The sequence below is a fragment of the Protopterus annectens genome, chromosome 8.part0 (genome assembly GCF_019279795.1).
Source record: "Protopterus annectens isolate FY-2018-M chromosome 8.part0, PAN1.0, whole genome shotgun sequence".
Lineage (NCBI taxonomy): Eukaryota > Metazoa > Chordata > Ceratodontiformes > Protopteridae > Protopterus > Protopterus annectens.
This window is the reverse complement of record NC_056741.1, coordinates 1,629,202,951-1,629,227,742: the sequence shown is the minus strand read 5'-3', so window position 1 is coordinate 1,629,227,742 and position 24,792 is coordinate 1,629,202,951. Positions and strand designations below refer to the sequence as shown.

Genomic DNA, 24,792 nt, shown 5'->3' with positions numbered 1-24,792 from the left:
TTTCTAACTTTTATTATCATCTCCCCATCTGTTACTTTTGTTAAGAATGCTAATAACTTTGAACATAGAACTATGTTCTGAGTTGGTTTCATTTACATGTTTAGCTAATTGGTGTTGATATAAATTGTGATGTAGTAGGATATGAGATCACCACTGATGAAGGGTCTTGTACCTGAAAGCTTTGCCTTTTGAATAAATTGTTATGTTATTCAGTTTGTTTCTTCATTCTCTCATGTTTTCACGAACTGTGTTTTAACTCACATTTTAGATTTTTTTTATCACTGACACCTTTTGAGACAATTTTCATTCTACATATGGGACAGATTTTTTTCTAGGTTCCTGTAAAAGGTCAAGAAGTTAAAAAACTTCTTGCTGTAATTCTTCTAGTAAAAACAATAAAAATGGCAGGAGACTCCACGGCAAAAAGCAAGAGAGGCAAAACTTACTGTAACAAAGTTTATTTAAAATGCATACACAGTTAGTGCTATGCATACACAGTTAATGCTTTCAGGCAAAAATGCCCTTCTTCAGACAAAGTAAAGGAACTAAAAGCAAGAGAGGCAAAACTTACTGTAACAAAGTTTATTTAAAATGCATACACAGTTAGTGCTATGCATACACAGTTAATGCTTTCAGGCAAAAATGCCCTTCTTCAGACAAAGTAAAGGAACTAAAAAAACTTATTTAAACATTGCAGCAACAACCAATCAGAAGCTAATATTTTACTCTCCTTTTTCTTAAGACAGGCTTTAAAGGTGTAGCTGTATTTAAACCAGGGCTTCTATCCGCACCTAGTCGTATGATCCATTTTGTTTCACAGCATTCAGTTTCATTGGTTAAATCACCCCCCACATTATTATGTATAGTCTGTAAAACCATGAATTTAAAAAAGTGATCTGTAAATTCTTCTAAATGTTGTGCTAATGCATTACGTACATCATGCCTAATATCAAACATATGTCCAAATATTCTTTCCTTTAGCATACAGTTTGTCTTACCAACATAATATGAATTGCAGAGTTGGCACATCACCATATAAACTACATTCCTATTTCTGCAGTTGGCAAATCCCTTCAATGAATATACCTGTTGTGTTCTGGGATGTGTAAAAGAATTAGTAAAACTAATGTGGGCACATGCCCTGCAGTTGTGACATGGGAAGGTTCCCAATCGCCCAGTTTTCATGATATTGCTTGAAGTCATTCTAGGCTCATGACAAAGCATGTCTTTTAAATTATTGTTCCTTCTAAAGGTGAACCTAGGTCGTTCACCTACAATATCTGCTATCCTTTGGTCTGTATGCAATACCCTCCAATCACGTTTAATGTCACAAATACCCCCTGTATCACTGCTATAGGTAAGCAAAAACTGTCCCTGATTGGATCTCCATGTATGACGCTTAGTTGTCCTTTCTTAGATAACTCTATGGTACCAGGGTTTGGCCACCCAATTCCGCTTGGTTCTTGCATTACTTATATTCAAGTCAATCTGTTGTCTAGTGTACCCCCTATCCACAAAATTCTCTGTTAAGGCACCTGTCTCAAACTCAAACCGCTCTATATTGGTACATAATCGGGAGATTCTATTGATCTGACCTTTCACAATAGTAGTGAAAGTGTGTCTCTCATGCATGCTATCGAATACAACTATATGTGGCTATGGTTTAAATACAGCTATACTTTTAAAACCTGTCTTAAGAAAAAGGAGGGTAAAATATTAGCTTCTGATGCATTGTTACAATGTTTAAATAAGTGTTTTTAGTTCCTTTACTTTGTCTGATGAAGGGTATTTTTGCCTGAAAGTGCTCACTGTGTGTGCATTTTAAATAAACATTGTTACAGTAAGTTTTGCCTCTCTTGCTTTTTGCCATGGAGTCTCCTGCCATTTTTATTGGATTTACTTTGTGTTTCCCTGGCGGAGTGACCTTGGTGCAGGATCTCATTGTTTTTGAGTTTGGATTCATCTAGTAAAAAGGAATATTTTTCTGTAGTGAATATGGTTTCTCTGACCTCCTGGGATTCATATCATTTGAAAGGAAGGATTTTCCTTTATGGACATATTACATTTTATGGAAGAATGTTTTTTTAGTTGGCCTGTAAGCAGTTCCTCTTTCAGATACAGATAATGAGTGTCACTGATTCAGCTTGGACAGTAGCAGCACACTTTTCTGAACATTTAAAAAAGTCATTGTCTAGATTCACAGGATGTGGTTCCAGTAGTGAATTTAAGTCGTCATTGGAAATGTAGGGTTTTACAATTTAAAATGGCAAAACATGCATTTTTTTAATTCAAATAAAACCATAGCATTCTGCTGTCTTTATCATCATCTTACAAGATTGTTGACTGCATATGTTGCTGTGAGGTTTCATGAAAGGTTATGTCAGGAGTAATACTGAAGACAAATTTATGTGGCTTAAAACAAAGCTATACAATGATATTTGTTCTAGACTGTTAAATTTCAAATGTCTGTTGATTAAATTGTTATGCCTTGCTTTTTTGAGTTAGGGTCTTCATTCAAAGAAATGTGTATATCAAAAGTTACACTAAAATTGAAGGAAAGGAACAAACAATAGTTTCACCAACCACAGCACTACAAAGGAGAGCAAACACATTTATAGCTCATGTTCAGAAGGAAATTAGAGGTGCAGCCATAGATATCCCAAATAAAGTTAGAGAGACTACAGAAATCTGTAACATCTGCATGGCAGAAGGTAATTGCTCACAAATTTGGTTTTATAAACTGTGTATGTTGGTTATATGAAAAGGTTGCTCAGAAACCTTAAGTACAGCTTGTTCCAGACACCATTGTGTCAAGTGCAACAAATCTAGTCGATGGATCATTTTATTAATAAAAAGACAATGTATGATGTAGATTGCCACCCTTGAAGTGACACCCTGTCCTTGTGTGCAGAAATGGGGAAAAAGGGGCTGTGGATGAATGGATATGCGGTATATGTCAAAAAAGTTGAGATTTCTATTCTAGGCTGTTTTTTTGCAAAAGGAAAAAAGGCACTGCCTCAAAAATATACAACAGTTTTGCCCAAGTTCATGCATCCCTTAAGATGGTGACTTAGAAGGCTCTACTTGTTTTTGTGTAACAAGATTCTTAAAAGACGATCCTGACTATGGAAGTTGCTTGTGCTCAGTTTGCAGTGTGTTTATCATAGAAAAAATATATTGAATCCCAAATAGCTCAACATAACTTTCAGTATTTAACTGTGCCATTTGGACTCAGTAACTTGTCAGAGTATTTAACATCTGTATTTTTGTCCATTTATTTATCCTGAAAACCAAAACATAACTCTTCCATTATGCAAATGTTTGACTTGGTAGTGGGAAAGACAAATTAAGTTTTGATTTTTATGTATAGTTGTACAGCCCAATCTCTAGAATTAAGTTGCTATAAGCCTGTTTGACTTTCCTTTTCAGCTGCATTTCCAGGGAACCCTAGTTTCAGTGATAACAACAAAAGTTCTCCTGCTTTTGGGCAAACGGCGATTTCAACAGCTCTGATAAGAATGCAGTAAGAAGTTATTACAGTGAGACAAGTTTTTGAGCGCTCTGAAGTACATGTCCTACATTGTTTTAGTTCGTTGTACAGGATCTTGTATAAGAGAAAACAATTGTCATGCCCAAAAATGTATGCAACCTGTCTGCAGATCCACTGGATGCTGTTCATGTTTCTAGACACACACACAAATTCCTGTGATGGACAAATTTGACAAAAATTATTTTCTTTTTATGTCCCAAGATTTTGTTTCTTCCTTGGGAAGGCTGTATCAGCAGCCACTGTACGCAGTGCAGCTGGTCTTGACAAGAAAGGTCACTTGAAATTGGTGTGAAAGAGCTGAAAGCAGTTTGCAGGGGATCAAACAGCCTTCCAACAGTTTTCAGCCAAGCCATGTTCTGTTCAGCATGAGCCAGGGCTACAGTGGGAGGAACCAGATCCTTCCAACAAAGCAAAATCTTTCACTATTCACTTTATAGTTTTCACAATTCTTATTCCAGGTCTAGATGAATCAATTAGCAGGTGATTTAAGCAAGAGTATAACTTTAGCAATATAAATAGAAACTGGTTCACACATATTTACAGATGTGTGGCCTCCCAGAAGTGGACCTGTTTACTACACATCACAGCAGTCATACTACTATTTTTCCCATCCGCATTTCTCACAAGACTTGCTAAGATGGATGGTGATGATTCACATGTGGATTCGAACCTTAATGTAGGTATTCCTTCTGTTTCCGAAGGTGCTGTTCAGAACAGAAAAAGATGAGTCCAGTGTAATTCTGTTTTCTCCTTTGGCAGGGCAACCATGTTATTATCTGCTTATAAGCTTAACTGACACAGCTAGACAAGGTTATGCATTCCATTCTCTAACTCGTAATCAGTCTGAAGGATTGTGTGTTAATTCCTAAAAACAGCTCAATTTCAGTAGTATTTTGGAAAACACTAGGAGGCCTAATACAAGATTTCCCATCCAGAAGTGGAAAAGATTTACTTTGTAGACTTGTTACAAGGTGTGGCTGCTTTGAATCGTTCTTGGTTGCTAGGACATTTATTTGGTTCAGGATTTACATTTTCATCAATCAAAAAGTTCATGTCTTCAGTGTCTCTGCTTATATACCAGCATTTTCACTGATAATAATACAACCATTTCTTAAGGTCTTCCCGAAGACATCTTCACGTAATAAAACTGGGAAGACCCCTTCTTGGTATTCAAATTTTGTGGAAGAAGCTAAATCCACTCTCCTTTTAAGTCTGTATGTGTAGCAGCTTTAAATGCCTTTCATGGAAAACAGTGTTTCTAGTTGCTGTTATTTCTGGTGGAAGTATTTTTTTTAGAGTTACAGGTTTGAGTAAACTACCTTGTGGCACTGAAGACCAATCCATCTTTGCTATCAAAAATTGTATTTTCAGCCAGTGTGAATTGTGTATACAGCTCCTCCAGCCTCCCAAAATGAAGGGGACCACCTTTTGTCTACTAGATGAGCTAATGTTAAACTAAGAGAACTAATAAGTTTAGAAGAACCAAACTGCTTTCTCTCTAATTTAAGAAAGAGAAAAACGTCTTCTTGTCAGTGAACTGATTTTTGTTAAATGGTTGGTTTATTGTGTTGTATTTTGCTGAAAGAAGTATAAAATCTTTGCAAGGCAGGTGTATTGGTAGCTTATTTCAGAAATATGCAGACAATACTTTTGAATATGTCACAAGGACTTTGTGACTGCCCCTTTCAGACTTGTGTGACTATGTCTCAACTCAGCTGTAGAAGCTAAAAGTACAGTCCTGTGATGAAACTGTGTTGGCACAGCATGCTGCAGGGAATTCTAGAACTGTGTTTCCTCCTTCAGTCTAAATATTTGGGACTCTGATTAAATGTTATGATTCACTTTTAACAGTGATCACCCTTGGACGTCCAAGATGGCTGAACACTGATCAACAGGTTTATTCGAGCTCTCCCAGTGTAGCAACAAATGTATTTATTTAAAAAAAGAAAAAAGGGACCATTGTAACTACCTATTTAGGTGTAGGTCAGTCACTGGCTATTAATTACATTGATTGGATACCAGCAAAGAAGTTAAACCTTGAATGAAGTCAGCAAAAAGCAGCTAAAGTCTCAGTTTTGGTACATAAGGTGGCTTCCAGTAATTTAGAGGAAAAAATCAATCAAATCCTCTCAGAAGTGTTTAAAACAAATTGAAACACTTAAGGGATGTAGCTATTCTGACGAGCTGATAAAACTGAAAAAAAGAATTGTTGAAATGAAGAAAATGCATGGCCGAGCAGGAGGCTTCTCAAGAAGAGACTCTTCCAAAATTAGTAAGAGTTGGAAGATAGCGAGTAGAGTGTTGAACCTGACTTATATTATACACAGGATTAAGATATTAATCTCCATTTTGTTTTTAAAGAGTGGATATGTGGATTGATATCCTTGGCTTGAGCTATGGACAGTCTTTGCTCTAAAAAAAAAATGACACTCGTGACAAGTTTTCCATTTTTTTCCTCATTAGCAAATGCTCTTGGTGAAAGACATAAAGCCTACAGCTGAAGGCAAGTGGCCAGGAGAAGCCTGCTCTGAATGAAATGTATAAAGATTCCTTGCATCTATAAAGTTGTTAGCTGTTTTTCCTTGTTGCCGACAATTACGTGGTAGTAGTTGTCTGCAGGTGCAAGCAATCTTGAGAATTCTGAGCGCACTCTGCTGAGAGAAATGAAAAATGTAAAGGTACAGTGGCAAGCAGTTCAGTGGAAAAATTGACTGAAATTTGGAGAAAGTGAGTAAAAAAATAGTAGACTCCCCAGCAGCCTTGATAATTTAATGCATTTAATAGAACAGTGCACAGTTTAGTTTGTATATAGTTAGCCAATGCATTTTTAAGGCTAAAAGTTAATGTTTTCGGAAAGCATTCGGGCTGTTACTCACATCTGGGAGGGGAATAAAGATAACATTGGTTGTTGCCTATAATTTTAAGTGGGAACACAGGCTGAAAGCTGTCTTTACCATGGGTAACATTACTTTTAGATTAGGTAATGCCTGTGGCTGCAGCCATCTGTTTGGGGCAAATTGCTGTTATTTTACGGGTTTAACTTTATTTGTTGAAAATGTACATAGTTTTATATGCTTGTTAAATTTAAGATGAGTGAAGAGTTTTGAAAATGTCTAGATAATTTTTTGTTTGCCTTAATGAAAACCCATACAATCTGAAAAATATGACAGGTCTGTATGGAGGTAAAAAGAAGCTGTATAAAAGATAAGCCTGCCAAGCATTATGTGAGTATAAGTTGGATACATTCAAAAAAGGTTCATGTGTAATGAATGGGAGCAGTAGCTTTGTATCGTAATGGCTACTGTGTCCATATTACTTTTGGAATGTAAACTATATTACAGGTATAGACAAAAAGAAAAGAATATTCAGTTATATTAAGACATGTAGGGTGCAAATAGCAATATTGCAGTAGACTCATTTAGGTAGAAATGAGGATGTGAATTTGACAGAGGAGCAATATTGCAGTAGACTCATTTAGGTAGAAATGAGGATGTGAATTTGACAGAAGATTTCATGATGGATATTCAGCAGAATATCTGGGACAGAGAGGAAAGGTGGATTGATACTGATTGATACAGGGGTTGCAGTAGTGACAGAAGAGGAAAAAAAGAGTAGTAGATTATGGAAAATGACAAGGGACGAGTATTATATTGGCATGTGTTTGTATTCCACCAAAAACTGCTATTATGGAGCTTTTGAAAATTTTGGAAGAGGTGATAATCTTTCAGCAGGGAGTATAGTTTTTGTATGTGGAGACTGGAATTTGGTATGAAATAATGACTATGTATCAATAAGTATAAAAGGGAAAATGTAACAAAAAAAGGTAGATTTCTGAAGAAATTTATGAAAATGTTTGGTATGGATGATGTATATTCAATACTAGGAACTTTGACAAAATTTGCCTATTATTCTGTGGGATACGATAACTTAGCTGTATTCCCCAGTGTACAATAACTTTGTTAGACTGTATACATTCATATTGACGGAAGCTTGTGTGTTTAATCAAAGGCTTCAAAACATGTCCAATAACTCTTTCAAATTCTGTACTAAATAAAGTCAGTGAATAAAAACTGACCCAATACTGATGGGAGTCGCTCCACGTCAAGTCAAATGACATGAGAAATATTCTGTCTAGGGATTTAAACCTCTTCTGCAACATAAGAGGATTGGTTTGTGGGGACAGGGTATATCTTTGGGGATACAATCCAAACACAGGGTTAATAAAAACGTTTGGAACTCCAGCGCCTTGGCTCTCAGCCTTCCAGAAGTAATTACTCCTGGAAGGCTGAGAGCCGAGGCGCTAGAGTTCCAAAAGCTTTTCATTAAACTCGTGTTTGGATTGTGGCCGGTTGTGGATTCTTTTTCTTTGTTGCTTTCTTTTAGGTTGTTGGATATCTTTGGGAATACTCTGCTTTGGAACAAACTCCCCATCCATATAAAACTCATTCCTGTACATATTCAGATGCAACTTGGCTGTATGGGTGGGAGACAGAAAAATTACCCCAGGACTACCCTTTGTACTACTGATGGACAGAATCTGTTCTTTAATGCTTTATTCTATGCATGAGTCACTTTAAATTATATGTGGTATGATCCCCATTATTCTCATTAGGGATAATATAATTATTGACCATGGTATGGGTAAGGTCACTCTCTGTAACCAAATGGGATAGGTTAATTCAAGCACAAAAGAGGAAACTGCAAGGGCAGCTAGCTTATTACTTACCTGTGAACCTAATGAAAAAAAATGGCACTTTGCTACTAACCTGTTTGCTTATTCTTTAGTTTCCTCTCTCTTGTTAGTCTGTTATTTGAGAGTTATTAGGAAAGATAGAAATTTCTTCAGAAGGAAGAGCTAGTGAGTCTGATAAAATTAAAATGAAATATAAAAATAGAGTAGAAATAAAGAAGATACATAGTTTAATAGTAATGATGTAGAGGGGATGGCTGATGTTAGTATTGTAGAATAAGGGAAATCTTGCAGTGAAAGAAGTGGAGCAACTGTAGAGTGCTAGAGGGGAAAATAATGGAATAATGGAATATTTGGGTAATATGCATGAATTTAGAAAGATTAAGTGACTACTTTTTGATACCCACTCCAGAGAACACAAATGTTTAGCAGAAATTGGACAACGGAAAGTAGAAGGGTTGTTGCCAAACTTAGGGAGCTTATGATGAGGAAAGGAGATCCTATAGAGGTCTTGGAGATAATTTTATTAAATTTTATAAATCCAGAGGTAAGAAGTAAGGTGGGAGGGTTCTTCTCTGTTAAGCTGTGTTTGAACAGAGGAACCAGGCAGGGGTCTCCTCTTTCACCTTTTATATTTAGAGCCATCCGCAAAAAAAAAAAGACTCAAATTCAAGAATTAAATTGGTATGATAATCAAGAAAAATTGGCTTTGTTTGCTGCTGATATTATTTTGTTCCTGATAAATCCAAAAAGGACTTTTCAGTGTTGTGGATCATTTCCTGACAGTTTCAGGTGTTTTTGGGATATAAAATGAAGATGAAGCAAAGACCATAGTGGTAAATTGTATATCCACACATGAATTGAATCAGCAATGTACATACTTATGAGGACAAGATAAGATGAAGCATTTGTGTATGGATTAAAAATGATTCTGTTACGGAAGCTAAGTACATGGGAAGAGACTAGACAAAAGGTAATACAAAACTGAGAAACTGGAAGCTCTTGCATCCTACTATTCATATCCATAAACAAGCAGTGAAAATGTTTTTGGTCCCTGTTTTTATATATAGGTCAGGCATATTTTTATCAACCTATGGGAATGTGTGGACAAGAATAAAGAGTTGAAGGAATTTTGAGAAGGAAGAGGGCAAGAGTTGAGTGATGAGTTGGTCTTCACCATAGAACAAGGTGATTTAGGGTTGCCTGATTTGTATGGATATTTTAGCGCTATGCAGTAAAGGCACATAAGTAACAGAAGCAGAAGGTTATAAATCAAAGTGGAAAGGGGTGATGAATGGCTGTAATTTAGAAAATAATATGTTTGAGCTGGTTAACAAGATCTGAGTTGTCCAGACGTAGTAAGGCTTTGCTTTTTTGGCAGCCAATTTACTAGAAAATGAAAATAAAAAACTAGATGTAATTGAGGTACTGAATAGTGTAAAAGACCTGGGATCTTTAGAAAAGGGAATTGGCAAATTACAAAGAAATAAATGGAATTTATTAAAACAGTACATGCAGATTAATGTTGATGAGGAGTGAGGTTTAAGAGAAAGTATGAAATGAGCGATTTTATGTAATGTTGGAGAGAGTGACAACTGTAAAGAAAAAAGTGTGTAATGTATAATGCATGAAAAATGTTGTTATAGTTTGTAAAAATGTTGTTATAGTTTGTTTTCTATTAGTGTGTGTGTGTGTGTGTGTGTGTGTGTGTGTGTGTGTGTGTGTGTGTGTGTGTGTGTGTGTGTGTGTGTGTGCTCACGTGCATGCTTCCATGCCTGAGTTTTAAATGATAGTTTAACAAAGGTGTTAAATACGTGAAGTAACAATAGACATACTAGGATAGGTCATAAAGGTTAGAATCGCAAAGGAAACTCCAAAATACCAAAGTTTACTAAAATAAATTGCAATTCACTGTAAAGTTTTAGAGACTAGCTCTTCATAATTTTTAACATTCTAGTGATCATTCTTGTATAACAGCAATTGTTCATTTAGAAAATCAGACCCAGTTAATCAAATTTGTATGAAACCTTTTAGCTTAGACAATTTTAAGTAAATAATCAAGTTATGTTATTGTACAGCCCTCAATTACAGGAAAAAAACTTTTTTTCTATACAGATATTATGTGCATAAAGCACTAATGTTTTCATAACTTATTTGGGTTTAATTTCGCAACTGGTTTGATTGATGCTTTTAAACCTGGTGTAACATTGGCATGCAAATAGGTGTTTTCCTTCTATATTCTGCAAGTGATATTTCCCCTCCCAGAAATGTTGTATATAATTTCATTAGAATTTTTTAATGAAGACATTCTGTAGTTCTTTTTCTATAGTCTTGTAAAAAAAGACAGTGGCTTACTGCAAACACATTTCCTTATTTCTTTATGTGAACCAGTAAGGGCTTAAAAATGGTTCGGGAGGGGGTTCTTGCGATGCTGGCTATTAATTGATGCCTTATCATATGGGCCCAAGATCAGTGTAGGCTATAGGGAAATAGGAATGGTGTTGGACATCTTTTATGGTACATCTGACTGACTTCCACTTTCTGCTCTGACTTTGCACTACACTTGTTAGTAAATATGTATTTTTTTTTTTATGTTTTTAATGTCAGTTTAACAGAGGATAGTGCTGAATCCCTATTGACCTTTATCACATCCAGTCCACTGTTGCAGGAGATGGCTGTAGATGGTCACTTTTACATCTGTAAGTTTAAAAAAAGTGTTTTGAGTCTCTTTGAGAAAAGTTCTACAGAATTTTTGTGATGTGCCAGTTTTGTATACACCAGTAGTACTGAAGTACTTCACAGAGACCTACTCTAAAATGCAGATTAGAGTTGTAAGTGCTTTCTAAGTGCTTTTTTTTTATTTACCTTCAGGGAGTGACACGTTTATTGCTGACAAAGATACCATTTTTTAAAGAAATCATTGTGAGCTCCTTCACTTGTGAGGACTGCAATTGGACCAATACCGACATCCAATCAGCTGGAAGGATTTGTGATCAAGGAGTCTGCTACACCCTTAAAATTAGCTCAAAAGAGGTAACTATTTGAGAGTACATGCTTACTGCCATCTGTTAATTTTTGTCTTATGATTTTTGAATTATCAGAACTCCACAGCAGTGCAGAAAAGAAAGCCGGTAAAGGTCTATACACCTGTAGGCAAAGAAAAAGCCAAGACAAACCAATATGGTGTAAAGTTTAATACAAAATGTTCATACCAAATAAGTGCTTTCGTTTCACCCACAGAAACTTCATCACAATCTGTATTGTTTATCAGTATTAAACTGTGTACCATATCTGTTTGGCTTGACTTGGTCTTTGCCTACAGGTGTATGGACATTTACTGGCTTTCTTTTCTGCACTGCTGTGGAGTTTTGGCAATTGTATCCTTTACATTATTTCCTGTGGTTACTAAGATTTTTGAATTTTAATAGGTGGTAACAAAATCCCATAAGTGGGTAATCTGTGCAGCATCCAGTCTTGTTGACTTGGTCTGTTTAAATGTTTGCCTGTGGGGGTCTTCATTTGAAGAGTGCTTGTGTTATTTTAGCATCACAGTGGAAGTACTTTTTTATGTAAACTTAGTATAATGGTACATAAACACACACAGGTGGCCTTCCCCATGTGTCTGTATGTAAACTTGACAGACTGCTAAAAAGCATTTGCATATTGTCTTACCTGCATTTAAAGTACTTTTTAAATTTGGGATGGACTGTAAGCTGTTTGTGATAACAGACTAAAACAAAGTGCAGTAATGGAAAATGTATTCACTTAATGTTTGTTAAATGGGATAATGGGAATTATTCAAAATGAACTCATTTTGCCACTTCTTAATCTTTTGACAAAAAGTGAGGCTTGCATAGACATTGTACAAAGGTGGCGTGTTTACATTTTAAGGCATGTAAATTGCATTGCAAAGTTTTCTTAAGATTGAGAACCTTTTTCATAGTCATAGTAAGCAACAGATGGCTGTCACCAAGTTAAATGTAGTTGCAATGAACATGTTTGTTTTTCATCCAGGACTAATAGCCTACACAATCTCAGCCTGTTTCAGTACATATGGAGCAGCATTAGAGACATGGTCACTATCTTGTGCTTGTATGGCAAGCCAGATGTCATTGGCCATCTTCAAAAGCTAAGAACACCTCATCCATGAACCCTGATAATGTACCATAATGTACCAAATGTGGCCTATCTGAGCCCCTGCATAACCCCTTCATTCTAAGCTTCTCTTAACGGTGGCTACATTCCTGAAGCCAGTAAGACTTTTATAACAGCATTACACAAGGGTGGCCTGACCCTAGCTCCTGGTAACTGTAGGCTCATTAGTCTTACTAGCCACGTATATAAAGCAGTGGAATGTATTATCTCAGACTTTGGAAATCTGTACACACTGTGTTCTCATCAATTCAAGTGTGTCAAAGGAAGGTCCTGCTTTATTAACCTCATTAACGTCTTTGAAAAAGTAACAGAGGAAGTGGATAGTGGTTGTGCAGTACATGTAGCATATCTGGACCTAGCCAGGGCCTTTGATACTATTCTGCATGCATAGGTTATTGACAGATTTGTAAATCTGAATATAAAACCATATGTTTTGTGGTGGCTAGCCAACTGGTTATTTGGCAGAATCCATGTAGTTAGAGTTGCAGGTGCCACTTCTGGAAAAAAAAATTACCAGTGGTCTACCACAAGGCTCACTGTTGAGCCCTCGCCTATTTAGCATCTGTTTGTCAGATCTTCAGGCCAGCACTTCTAGCCTGTGGTTATCCAAGTTTGGAGACACCTGCAAATGAAATGTTCTTCAATCTTACACCAGCTCACAATTCCACCAATAAGAGTTAGACCATATTAATCACTGTGGTTTCAAGTTAAATATGAAAGCTTGTAGTTTTTAATTAAAAAAAAATCACTTGCTATATAGATAACGCACCCTTCCATTCAGACATAACTTTAAGGGATCTGGGCATTGTAGCTAATTCATCATGCCTCCATAGTGGTTCAGAAAGCATTCGATAGAGCTCATCTGATTTCCAGAATCATCTCTTCTGGATACAAAGAAGTCTGAATTTCCCTTTAATGGTATCTCATCAGACCCATTATTGAATAAAATGTACCTTTTGGCATGTATTTGTCCTAAACATATCAATCATCTTGAGAGTCCTCTGAGATTCATAATTAAAAAGATCAGTGGCATCAAAAATCGTGGTTATCAAGACATATTGTCAGCTTTGTATCTGTACTCATTCTATGTGGAAATATCCTTTCACATCAAGGATCCAACTCTCTTTGTCCTTATATTTCTTTACAGAACATTTGGTTCATCAAATATTTGATTAAAGGAAGTAAGCCTTCATCAACAGATAAATAAGACATACTGGCACAAAAGATTTGTATCCCAGCATTTCTACCACCTCTAAAACAAACTTCAGCTGCATGCCAAATAGAATAGCACCATTACCACCTTCAGGGTTTGCCTAGGTAATTGGATGGGCAGCCTTAGAATTTCCCCAATCTGTTTTGTTTTGCCCTCCTTGAGGCTGAGGGGAACTGCTGAATTATGGATTTGTGGTTGGGTTTGTAATGGTCTGCAGGCCTATGGGTTTGTAATGGTCTGCAGGCCTATTTCCAGTAGCAGCAAAGTTGCATATTGAGTTTCATTCTGACCTGACATGTTTTTCTCTGGTCAAGTTAAGAACCAGCTACATTCTGCGGCATCTTAATAGTTTAGTAGAAGTCCAGATTCAACATATGTAACGCAGATAGGAGGCACCTCCTTAAGGGTCTGTTATCACATTATCAAATGTTTAGTTACTTGAATAACTAAACATCGATCACTAAATGTTGAAGACCCAAAACGCAAATGGCAGTTTCCACACAGGGAAACAATGCCGTGGTCTCACCTTTAAAAAAAAACACAAACCCAACTAAATATTACCAACTCCAAGATTGCTCTGCATTGCAGAAAGGGTAGAAATCCACATAACGGCCAAACAAATTGTTTCCCTGTGTGCAAACTGCCATTCACAGTTTTGGGTCTTTGACATTTACTGATTGAGCTTCAGGTAGTCGACTACCTAAAGCTTTGATCATGTAATATAGATAACCTGCTTAAGACTAGTGCTGACATCAAATGGCGAGCAGTGTATTAATGTTTATTGTTACCTGCCAGTGCTATTAGTCTTTCATTGTTCATAGGCAAGTATTAGAGCAACTGCCATTGTGGGACGTTTTAAGTCTAGCCAATTTTTCTTTCAAAGGTGAGATTGAAAGCCTGTAGATTTTGTCTGTGAGATAAACAACTTCACCATTATGCCAATCCCCAGTATGAATGCATTGCAGTAGCAAGGAGTAACTGCTTTGTAACATGCTTTGTAACATGTTTTTGTCTAAGTGCAGTAATCCAGTTGGTAAAGAAACACCCAGTTGTTCAAGAAATGTTTAACTTTGTGTGTCTGCCAAGCTTTGTTCAGAAATATAACATCTACTGAAAATCTGTGTTTATTCCTGTTTTATATTAAAAGAGCAAACACTCCATATGTGGTAGCAGTGGTTATAAGGCAGCTAGCAAGAAACCACTCCGAAACTGAAAAATTACTTTAATGGGAAAAATAAAATCACAGAATAAATATGATATAAAGTGCTTTTGTCTACTTTACTAAGACTTCCTCAGAACTGTCTGTACAATCAAAAACACTTGTTTAAATACTCTTCCAGTTTTGTAATACTATCAACTTCCCAAATTAAAATTGCTTCACAATTACCTAATACAGGACAGCTACGAGTTCCTTAAATATTCAAATAAACAAACTTGGGCTATGCATAAAAAAAAAACACATTTTTAATATTGCACATATACTATACATATATAAAATTATAAAAAAAATACTGTCACACTTCTAATTGTTTCAATTTCAAAACTGAATTTATAAAGCGATATTCGTTTAGTCCAGGGTAGTTTTGTGATAACACCCCGCTGGTCTTGGAAACACATGCGTAGGGCATGCTTTATGTGCTTAAATAAAGCATTCATACATTTTTCTTTTTAAATGTCCATCTGATGCTCATATATTCCTTTTAGTTTTCTACAGGTCTTACAAACGAGACATAATTGACAATAAACTATATACACTACTCTTGGAGTCGCATGAAAAATGACCTATTGTACATCTTATCCCGTACCATAATTCTGTCCTTTGTAAGAATGTGGGAACATTGGGAGCATTTGCCACACTTGACCATCACATTCTGCCTATTTGAACTTCACTTTTTAGGTTTTTCTAACAAACTTTTAATAGACTTTTCCTTCCTATAATCTATTATAGGTTTTCCTCCCACCAAACCAAAAATATGACTACGCATTGAAAATATTGCCCATTTATTTCTTAAAATATTCACAATACCATACGTGTCCAAAGTAAATGTAGAAGTAAAAGTGTTATACTCTTTGTTGGACCCACCGTTATTATTGTTGTCAGTATTGTCATCTTTCCTCCATATTACACTAGCAGTGTGGGAATTTACAATCTTATTAGTATTCCCATTTGTAGCACCACCTGACAATGAACAATACATTCTTTGAACCATTTTCAACACTTCCTCATTTTTAATATCTCTCAAACTCAACGAAATAACCTTTTTAAAAACATGTCTATTATAGTATCACATTCCTTCAAAAAATCCTGTCCTCTGTAACCATCCTTGCTGCTCTAACCAACTGGCCTCTTGACCACCGCTTTTTTCTGATGTCTTGAATGCCAGCTGGTATAGTGCAGATATGTTAGAAAAGTTTGATTTTCTATAAATACTTGACAAATATCTTTTCCTAATTATCTCAACATCCAAAAAATGAGGTTCATAGGATGATACTAGGCTATTGGCCTGGAGGCCCGTATAAGCCTAGCCAAGAATTTTGCCCATGTTTCCTCAAAGTCAGAACCTGTTTCCCCTCTACAGCAGGGACACAGGTGGGAAACCAGGGGTGTATTTTCTGTTTCCCATCCAGTCGTCCACGTTCCTCTTAAAGAGGGCTAGAGATGTATTCTGCTTGACATAGAGAGGGAGTGTATTCCACAGATGGGGGAGTCTTTGGGACATGCATCTGTCCTGGCAACAAGTTCCATTAATGTCACAGACCAGGTTAAGGCCTTGAGTGCGGGTTGCCTGAGTGGAGTTTATCTTATGAATATGCACCAACTCCATCAAGGCTGGGTCTGAAATGGTCTTGTATGCCAGACACAGGTCACCTCTGAGCAGTCTGTATGAGACTGAGTAGAGGGAGGGACAGGGCTTTTAGCCTGTCTGTTTAGGATAGGTGTCTGAGACTCTGGATTTTCCTGGTCAGGAACCTCTGTGGTCTCTCCAGCTGCTGCATGTGCTTGGCAAGGTACATATCGAAGGGGGCAATTTTGTTCCTGGATGAAATACCTTTATTTATGAGGTGAGCCGTATAAAAAGCCTTCCGTACAACGGAGGCAACGTGGTGGTCAAAAGTGAGGTTGCTATCAACCTGGTTGACAAAGTCCATCACGACTGCATGCTTAGTACATTGTTGTTAATGCAATAATTAGTGGGGATGCCATTTTCCCCAAAGGCGATAATGATGCATTTCTTGGCATTCAGTTTGAGGCCGTGCATCCGGCACCAGTCATTAGTTTGGGTAAGGCCCTCTTGGTGGAGGATCACATCACTAGGGAAATTTAAGATTGTGCCCAGGTTGCAATCATCTGCAAACTTGGTCAGCCACAGACCACTGGTTTTGGCTTGCACCTCAGAAAAGTATATCCTAAACATTTGAGGCCGGAAGACCAATCCTTGGAGTACACCTCTCATTACGAGTCTACTACTAGAGGTGACTTCCCCTACTTGAATTGAGTGGGTTCTATTAATGAGCCAGTTAGCTATCCATCTGGTAACATACAGGATGATGCCTAGGTGGGAGAGTTTATTCCCCACTCGGGCATAATAGTGTCAAAAGGCTTTGGCTAGATCAAGGTAGGTGGTGTGTATCGTCTTCCACTCGTCCATGTCTTTGGTGACTCTTTCGAAGAATTCGATCAAGTCTAACAGGCATGATCTCCCATTGACAAAACCAAACTGTGTGGGGTCTAGCATTTGGAGGTTGCCATTGTCCTTGTTTATAAGGTCCATGATAATGCGTTCCATGGCTTTGCAGATCAGGCTAGTTAGGCTGATGGGCCTATAATTACCTGGGTCAGTGGGTCACCTTTGTGTAGAGGAATGACAGTGTCTGTCCTCCATTCAGCTGGGACGAAGCCGGTGCTCAAGCTTTGGTTGAATAGGGTGTCTAATGGAGCTGAGAGCTCATGTAGGATACAACCAGGGATGTTATCCGGTCCCATGGAGAGACTATTTTTTTGCCTTTGTCAGCGCATTAAGGATCTGCTCCCTGGTGATGAGGGGAAGAGGGCAGGTGCTGGGGATGTCCTGATGTACTGATTAGGTGGACAGGGGGGTGAAATTTTCACTGAACCTGTTTGCCAGCAGGTTGGCTGCATCTATGGGGTTTGTGTATGTGGTGGAGTTGACCACCAGGTCAGATTAGATTTGGGTGTTCTTTGAGATTGCGGACATATGTGAAGAAGGCCTTATGATTGTCCTTAGTGGATGTGGCCAATTTGGACTGGAAGTTAGCCTTAAAGGATTTCACCAGTGACCTTATTTGCTTGTTCAGACAAAGGAGAGATTGCCTCCAACTTGGCACGTGTTCCTTTGGTCCTGGACAACAATTTTTTCCTTTTATCATAGAGTTAGTTTGTTGCTGCTGTCCACCCGACAGGTTTACTCTTCATTAAGGAAGATGATTTGGTCCTGTCTGGTATTGCTGAGTCCATGCAGCTATGTAGGTGCTCATATAGTTTTTTGGTGTAGGCTTGGACATTAGTGCTAGTTCCAACTGAAGGGACACTGGTAGTGAAGCTGCTTTATACCTTCTCTGAGGAGATTGTTGTCAGCTTTGGAAAAGTTTTTTCATTTGACCCTGACGGGGGTTGGCAGAGGAGATGGTGACTTCAAAAGTGATCTCTTTTTATGGTCAGATCTTACCAAGGAGGATGACACTGTAGGGGTGCTACAGTGGCTACTTATGTTGGTTAGGATCAGGTCCAGGATATTTTCACCTCTCGTAGGGGTGTCGACCAGCTGTTTTGATCATACCAACTAGTACATTTTAAAAATTGTGTAGTCTCAGAAGTAAAGTTAAATTCTTTCAATTTGTCCTCTGTCTCATCTAAAAAAATGGGTGTACAAGGACCAACACTTAACAAAGTTACTTTTGAATAAATATGTTGATTCCCAGTAAGCCATTACTAGGTTGACAAGACTGGGAGTACAAATTGCTCCCATTGTTACACCTGTATTTTGTTTAAAGTATTGACCTTCAAACTATAAGAAATTATTAGATGATACCAAATCCGTAAGGATAGTCTCTAATCTGGCTCTTGAGTCTAAAATCCCAATTTGTAAAAGTTTTTCCTCAAACCAGTCTAAACCGGTCGTATGTGGTATTGTAGAATACAAATTATTAATATCTAAAGTGACAAAAAACAGTTGTCATTGTATTCTAACTCATTTAATCTTGTTAAAAGCTGCCAAGTATCTTTACAAATTTGTGACACCCTTTACACAGATGCTTTAACTACCATAGCAATAAATTTAGAAATGTGTTTTTGATAGATTAGAGTCAGTAATTTATTGAGTCCATAATATCTTTATGTATGTTAGGAATCCCAAATATCCTGGATATCACTGGCTCATTATTTTCCAAAAAATATATTAATTTGGTTGATTAACCCTACTATTAATCAAATATGCTATGTCTGTCTTCCCATAAGCATTCCAGGGTATTTAGTTATATTCATCCTCCAGTAACACACCATTCATTCTATTGATGTAATCTTCCTTATTCATAATTACTATCCCCCCAGCCTTATTACTCTAACTTAACTTTTTTACTCTAATATTAGCATCATCATATAAATCTTTTAAATAATTTGTATCATCTTTAGATAGGTTAAAGCACTTTTGAACAGGTGGTTTCAACAGCAAACCACAAATTTCGTTTTCGCATACTTTTCTCTAACACATTCTCCATAAAATTAAGAGTAGGATTGAACACTAGATTTCTTTAAAACATTCACATTTTCTCTGTTTGTCTCTCTTTATTAAACCACACAGCAAGATTTAATCTATGTGTATATATTTTTAAGTCCGTTAAAGTGCCTGCAGTACAGGCTCTTCTTGAAGAAGCAAAACTCAATCCTTTGGCTAAAATGTCAGCATGACGCACACTAATATTTTTGTCCAAAAAATTAAACAGATAATCGCCTGTAGAATTATATATTTGCACAGGGTAGTCAATTTTATTAATACTGTTAAAACTCTCACCTACTATTAGTTACTTCTGAGCTGCTCTGTTTTGGAAGCACTTCAGTTTCACCCCTTGTCTGACATAGTTCTCTTTCCTGGAATTTGGAGCCGTCTGTTCTTCCCTCTTCTCCATTAACCTCTTGGATCTCCAAAAACCACAGTGTTCTAAAGGGGCGGGACCTGCACCTTTCTCATAAGTCACCTCCCTTGGTTCCGCTTCCTGTTGTTGCCTTATTGGATGAACAAGATTATCATAACACCACGTTACTGAATAGTGTTCAAACATGACTTCATTTAATAAAGCCATGTTTAAACTGTCAAGTTCATTAGATAGTTCTATCTTTAAATCATTATACTTGATCATACATCTGAGAGCATCAATACTGGCTTTATTAAAGATGTCTTAGTTTGTCATAAAACTCTGAACCTTTTTGGACACCGTTCGGAAACATCCATAAATGGAGCCCTCTAGGTACTATATTAGCCAAAACATTTTTAATGAGATAACCGTTTTCTAATTCCAGCTTCTTAAACACAGTTAACTGCTTATCAAAATTAAGCAGTTGGCTACTGATGGTATTACCTTCATTTATGACCCTGTTCATTAAACTGGAACCATTAAAATCAAATTTATTAGCCTTTCACACTGGGAAACTACTTGATTAGCCGATGACACTGGAGCCATATTTGTATTAGGTGTTCGCTGAGTAAGAGGGAGCCTCAAACTTCCACCATTAGACATAACATCCTGAAAGGAGCACTGAGACAACTGCAACCCAACGTTTTTTTTAATTCCTGGCTTACTTGCTGTAATAACATAGTTAATTCTCCATTACTAGATATATTAGGAATATTATTTGTTCCATCTTCAACCATTGCTCCTACTCCAGAAGACATAATGACAACAAACCAGACCTAGAACGGACACACCAAACCAAAAAGAGCAAAAACTCTGTATGTGGTAGCAGCGTTTATAAGGCAGCCAGCAAGAAGAAACTCCGAAACTGAAAATCTACTTTAATGGGAAAAATAAAATCACAGAATAAATGTGAGATAAATAGTACAAAGTTAAACGCTTTCATCTAATTTACTAAGAATTCAACAGAACTATCTATACAATCAAAAACACTTGTTTAAATACTCTTCCTGTTTTGTAATACACCAGTCAACTTCCCAAATTAAAATTGCTTAACAATTACTTAAATACAGAATACTTGCAAGCTCCTTAAATATCCAAATAAACAAACTTAGGTTATACATACAAAAGGTCCATATTTAAAAACTTTAAAAATGATAACATGCATGTGAAGCTTAAAAACACTTTTATATTGCACATACACTATACATATATAAAATTACAAAAATACTGCCACACTTCTAATTATTTCAATTTCAAAACAGAATTTATAAAGCAACATTCATTTATTCCAGGGTAACATTCAAAATAAGTTGCCATTTCAGCTCCTACTTATTCAGATGTTCTTCTGTGGTAACACCCTGCTGGTCTTTACCAACTTATTGTATAACAATAAACTTAGACACTTGCGCAGGCTATTCCTTTATGTGCTTAAATAAACCATTCATACTTATTTTTTTTAATGGCCATGTATGTGCAATATAAAACTTTTTTAAGTTTCACATACATGCTATTATATAATTTTTCAAGTTTTTAAATATGGACCTTTTATATGTATAACTGATGTTAATCTTTCCATTCATTGATGGGTTCAGTTCTGAGCCCTCGGAACCGAGTCGGACTTTTTACCAACCTCACACCAGCCAAAAAATACTCAAGCTAAGTCTCTACCCAGATTGCACTTTTCCCTGTTACCACAGATCTCGTTTGCCGCGTAGGCGTAAAGCCGCATTTCAGACGCGCTCTCAGCTAAGTGAAACTTTTTTGATATTTGTGTGAAAAATTTTGGATATCCTCATATTTTATTAAGCGATTAGTTTTTCTAGTGTCTTTTCTTTGGTCCGACCTTGATTTTTTCTCTCTACCCATAGTTACCGTTCTACACTTTCAAGTACCATTGTTGGTATGGCCTTCCTCCCTTACCCTTGTTGTATTTCTTCAGTACCATATTTGGTATTGTTTAACCTATTAGCTGTCTTTTATTCGGGTTTCCTTTCTTTTCTCTACATATCAATGTATTGTTATATTTATGACTTGTTTTGAACAGAGTTGACCTTGATTATAGTTGGATTATACAGTTGGCCTGTGGTGTTTTTTCTCTGTCAAGATGTCTGATAAAAAGGGTACTTCAGGCTTTAAGCATTGTACTTCATGTAAGGGCAAGTTACCCAACAGTGATTCTCATGATGACTGTGTATACTGTTTGGGAGTGTCCCACCTTTTGGTGCTACCTCCATCTGACATTTGTCAAGAGTTTCAGTCAATGCACTCTTAATGAGCGCAAAAATAAACTCATTCTGAAAGGGTTACAAGTCTCACTTCTTAGAGGGCATTTCTGCGTTGGAGGTCTCAACCCCTCCTTCTAAGGACAAAAAGAGATCCCACTGTGTTCCTTTTTCACCAGTGATCGGATCTAAGGTCCCAAAGTTATCTTCGGAGCATAAATCAGTATCCTCAGCTCAGTCTTCTTTGGCTCCAACCATCTCAAAACCGTCGATACAGGTGCCCAATGTTCTTCGTGTTTCACTGTTGCAGTCATTACATTAGGGTAGTCAGCCTGAATATCAAAGTCTTGGGTCCTGTGTTGGTTGCTGTCTCCTCTTCCATGACGTCAGGTCATCAAGGGTATAAAACATGCAGCCAACGCCATTTTATTTAGATTTTCTTGCTGCGCGGTGCCCGAAGCAGAAGCAGTTCACAAGTGCCGGTCGGCCGACACCTGAAATTTTCGCATTCGAGTTTCAGAACCAAAGTCTTCAATTAAAGCTAAGTACCCCATTGAGGAAACTTTTTCTTGCTCCTTACCGATGTCAGTAAAAATTAATAATTGCATTACTTGTGGGAAGCAAATGCCTCCTAAGGATTTTCATTTGTACTGTATTCCTTGCCTAGGCCCAGATCATAACATGCCTTGCTGTCGGTTTTGTGCTAGATTTAACCAACTATTAAGAGTCGGTATATTTTTGCTTCAAAATATTTTGGATCTAGATTTAATTACCCTGAAATGTCATTGGATAGCAATCAGACCACCGGAGTTCACAAAAAACACAAAGAAAAAGACAGAGACAGACTGTCGAGGTCCAAAACCGACGACAAATTTTCTCTTAAGCCAGTCGCCGGTTCGCCGGTACTCAGTGAGGTGCTTTCACAGCCCTTGATACCCACTACTTTTGAGTTGCAGGCCTCTACCGAGACCTATGCGGAGTCCGGTATGCAGCGACATTCTCAGAATATTGTACCCGCGGATGTCTCTCCCTCGGATGGGTCCAGAGCCGCTGAGCAGGCACCGGCTTCTGAAGGTGTCTTCAGGCCTCAACATTTCTATATAAAACCAATGCCAGCTTCAAAGACAAAAACAACTTCTAAGTCTAAAAAACCGACACATGAGCCACGTGCTCAGGCCCCATGTCTAAAAAAACAGATGATCAAAATGGCTGAAGACTTAATTACCTTGATCAGGGGTTCCCAACCCCCCCCGCTAAGAGGCCTAGGCAAGGCACTGATTATGAATCTTCAGAACAGGTTTCTATTTCTTCTGATTCCTCTTCTGATCAGGAATTTTCTATACCACCCTATGAGGATTCAGATGCAGAGGAATCCATCCCATCTGCATCTCCTCCTGAGGATTATTCTTTTGGAGAAACCCTGCATACTTTAAGGGAACACGGGAGAGTCAGGATTACTCTGAATCAAAAAAGAGACTAAGGGATTTCCTTCTTCTTCCTTAGCATAGGCCTTTGGCTATACCTCCTGTATTGGACATTGTTGATGATGTGTTTTTGGAATCAAGCATGGCTCCTGATTCCCTACCTCCAGCTTCTAGCAAGCCAGACAGATATTATAGGGTTCCTGACTCCCACAAATTTTTATTCAAAAATCCTGCTGCTGATCCTGAAACTATTTCATGGGGCCCCAAAGGTGTAAAGGCCTGTACAGCCAAAAATCCTACTCCCTCTGATAGAGATTCCAGGGCGCTGGATAGATGGAGAAAGAAGGTTTATACGTCTGCAACCTTGGCAATTAGGGCCTTAAACTGCCAGTTTCATATGCTTAAATATCAACAGCATGTTATGGGCTTATTGAAACAGAAAGTGATGTTGAGTACAGGAATTATTGCATGCAGCAGAACAGGTTGGAAAGCATACTTTACAATGTGGTTTTGATTCCTTGGAGGCCTCTTGCAGTGCCGCAGTTACTGGATCTGTCATTAGAAGGCATGCCTAGCTCAAGGAGCAAAATCTGCCTGATCATGTTAAAGCTAAATTGTTGGATACACCTTTACAGCATGATACTCTGTTTGGTAATAAGGCAGAAGAGGTTTTAAAGAAAATGGAAGACGAAGCTAAATCTATGCAAACTGTAAAAGATTTCTTACAAGTACAGCCACCCAGATTCATTAGGCACTGGCCCACTAAAATTGGTCCTTCCCTGCGTCCAATAGAGCCTCACAAGCCAAATCTAGGCGCTCAAAAGGCTCTAGATACCAATCACAGGATTCTTACAGGTCAAAGCAATGGGGTGCCTCTACCTCCAAATCTGGAGGAAACAAAGCACAACCCTACAGTAAGCAGTCTCAATGACTTCCCTCTACCATCACCAAGCACTTATCTTTTGGCAGCCCCCTTGGGGAGAAATTAGCACTTCATGCTCAAATTTGGCAGTATTACCCAGGACAAGTGGGTATTAAACTTAGTATCCCAGGGGTACAGATTTCATTTCCATACTTTGCCAATTCCAAATGGTTGGCCAGATCTGCCACAAAATCAATGGGCAGAGGTTCAGAAACAAGTTACGTCCCTTATGGATATGGGGGCTATTCAACCAGTACCAGAACAGGAAAAAGGACAAGGTTTTTATTCGACTGTTCCTGGTACCCAGAAAAGACCATGCCTGGCGTCCAATACTGAACTTACCGATTTTGATCATGTTCTTGGACATTCCAAAATTCAAAATGCTGACTTTACAACAGCTACCGGCCATGCTGGGCAAGGACGCTTGGTTAGTGACTCTAGACTTAAAAGAGGCATACCTGCATAT

At 37.6% G+C, this 24,792-nt stretch overlaps 1 protein-coding gene across 1 annotated transcript in view; it reads left to right on the top strand.

Moving 5' to 3' along the window:
- ZPR1 (ZPR1 zinc finger) overlaps window positions 1-24,792 on the top strand; it is a gene marked incomplete in the record, with an annotated part of 429,568 nt that overhangs the window by 50,306 nt on the left and 354,470 nt on the right. Inside the window, 1 exon segment of the mRNA XM_044081157.1 lies at window positions 11,112-11,273. Within this exon segment, the coding sequence (XP_043937092.1) occupies window positions 11,112-11,273 (162 nt within the window).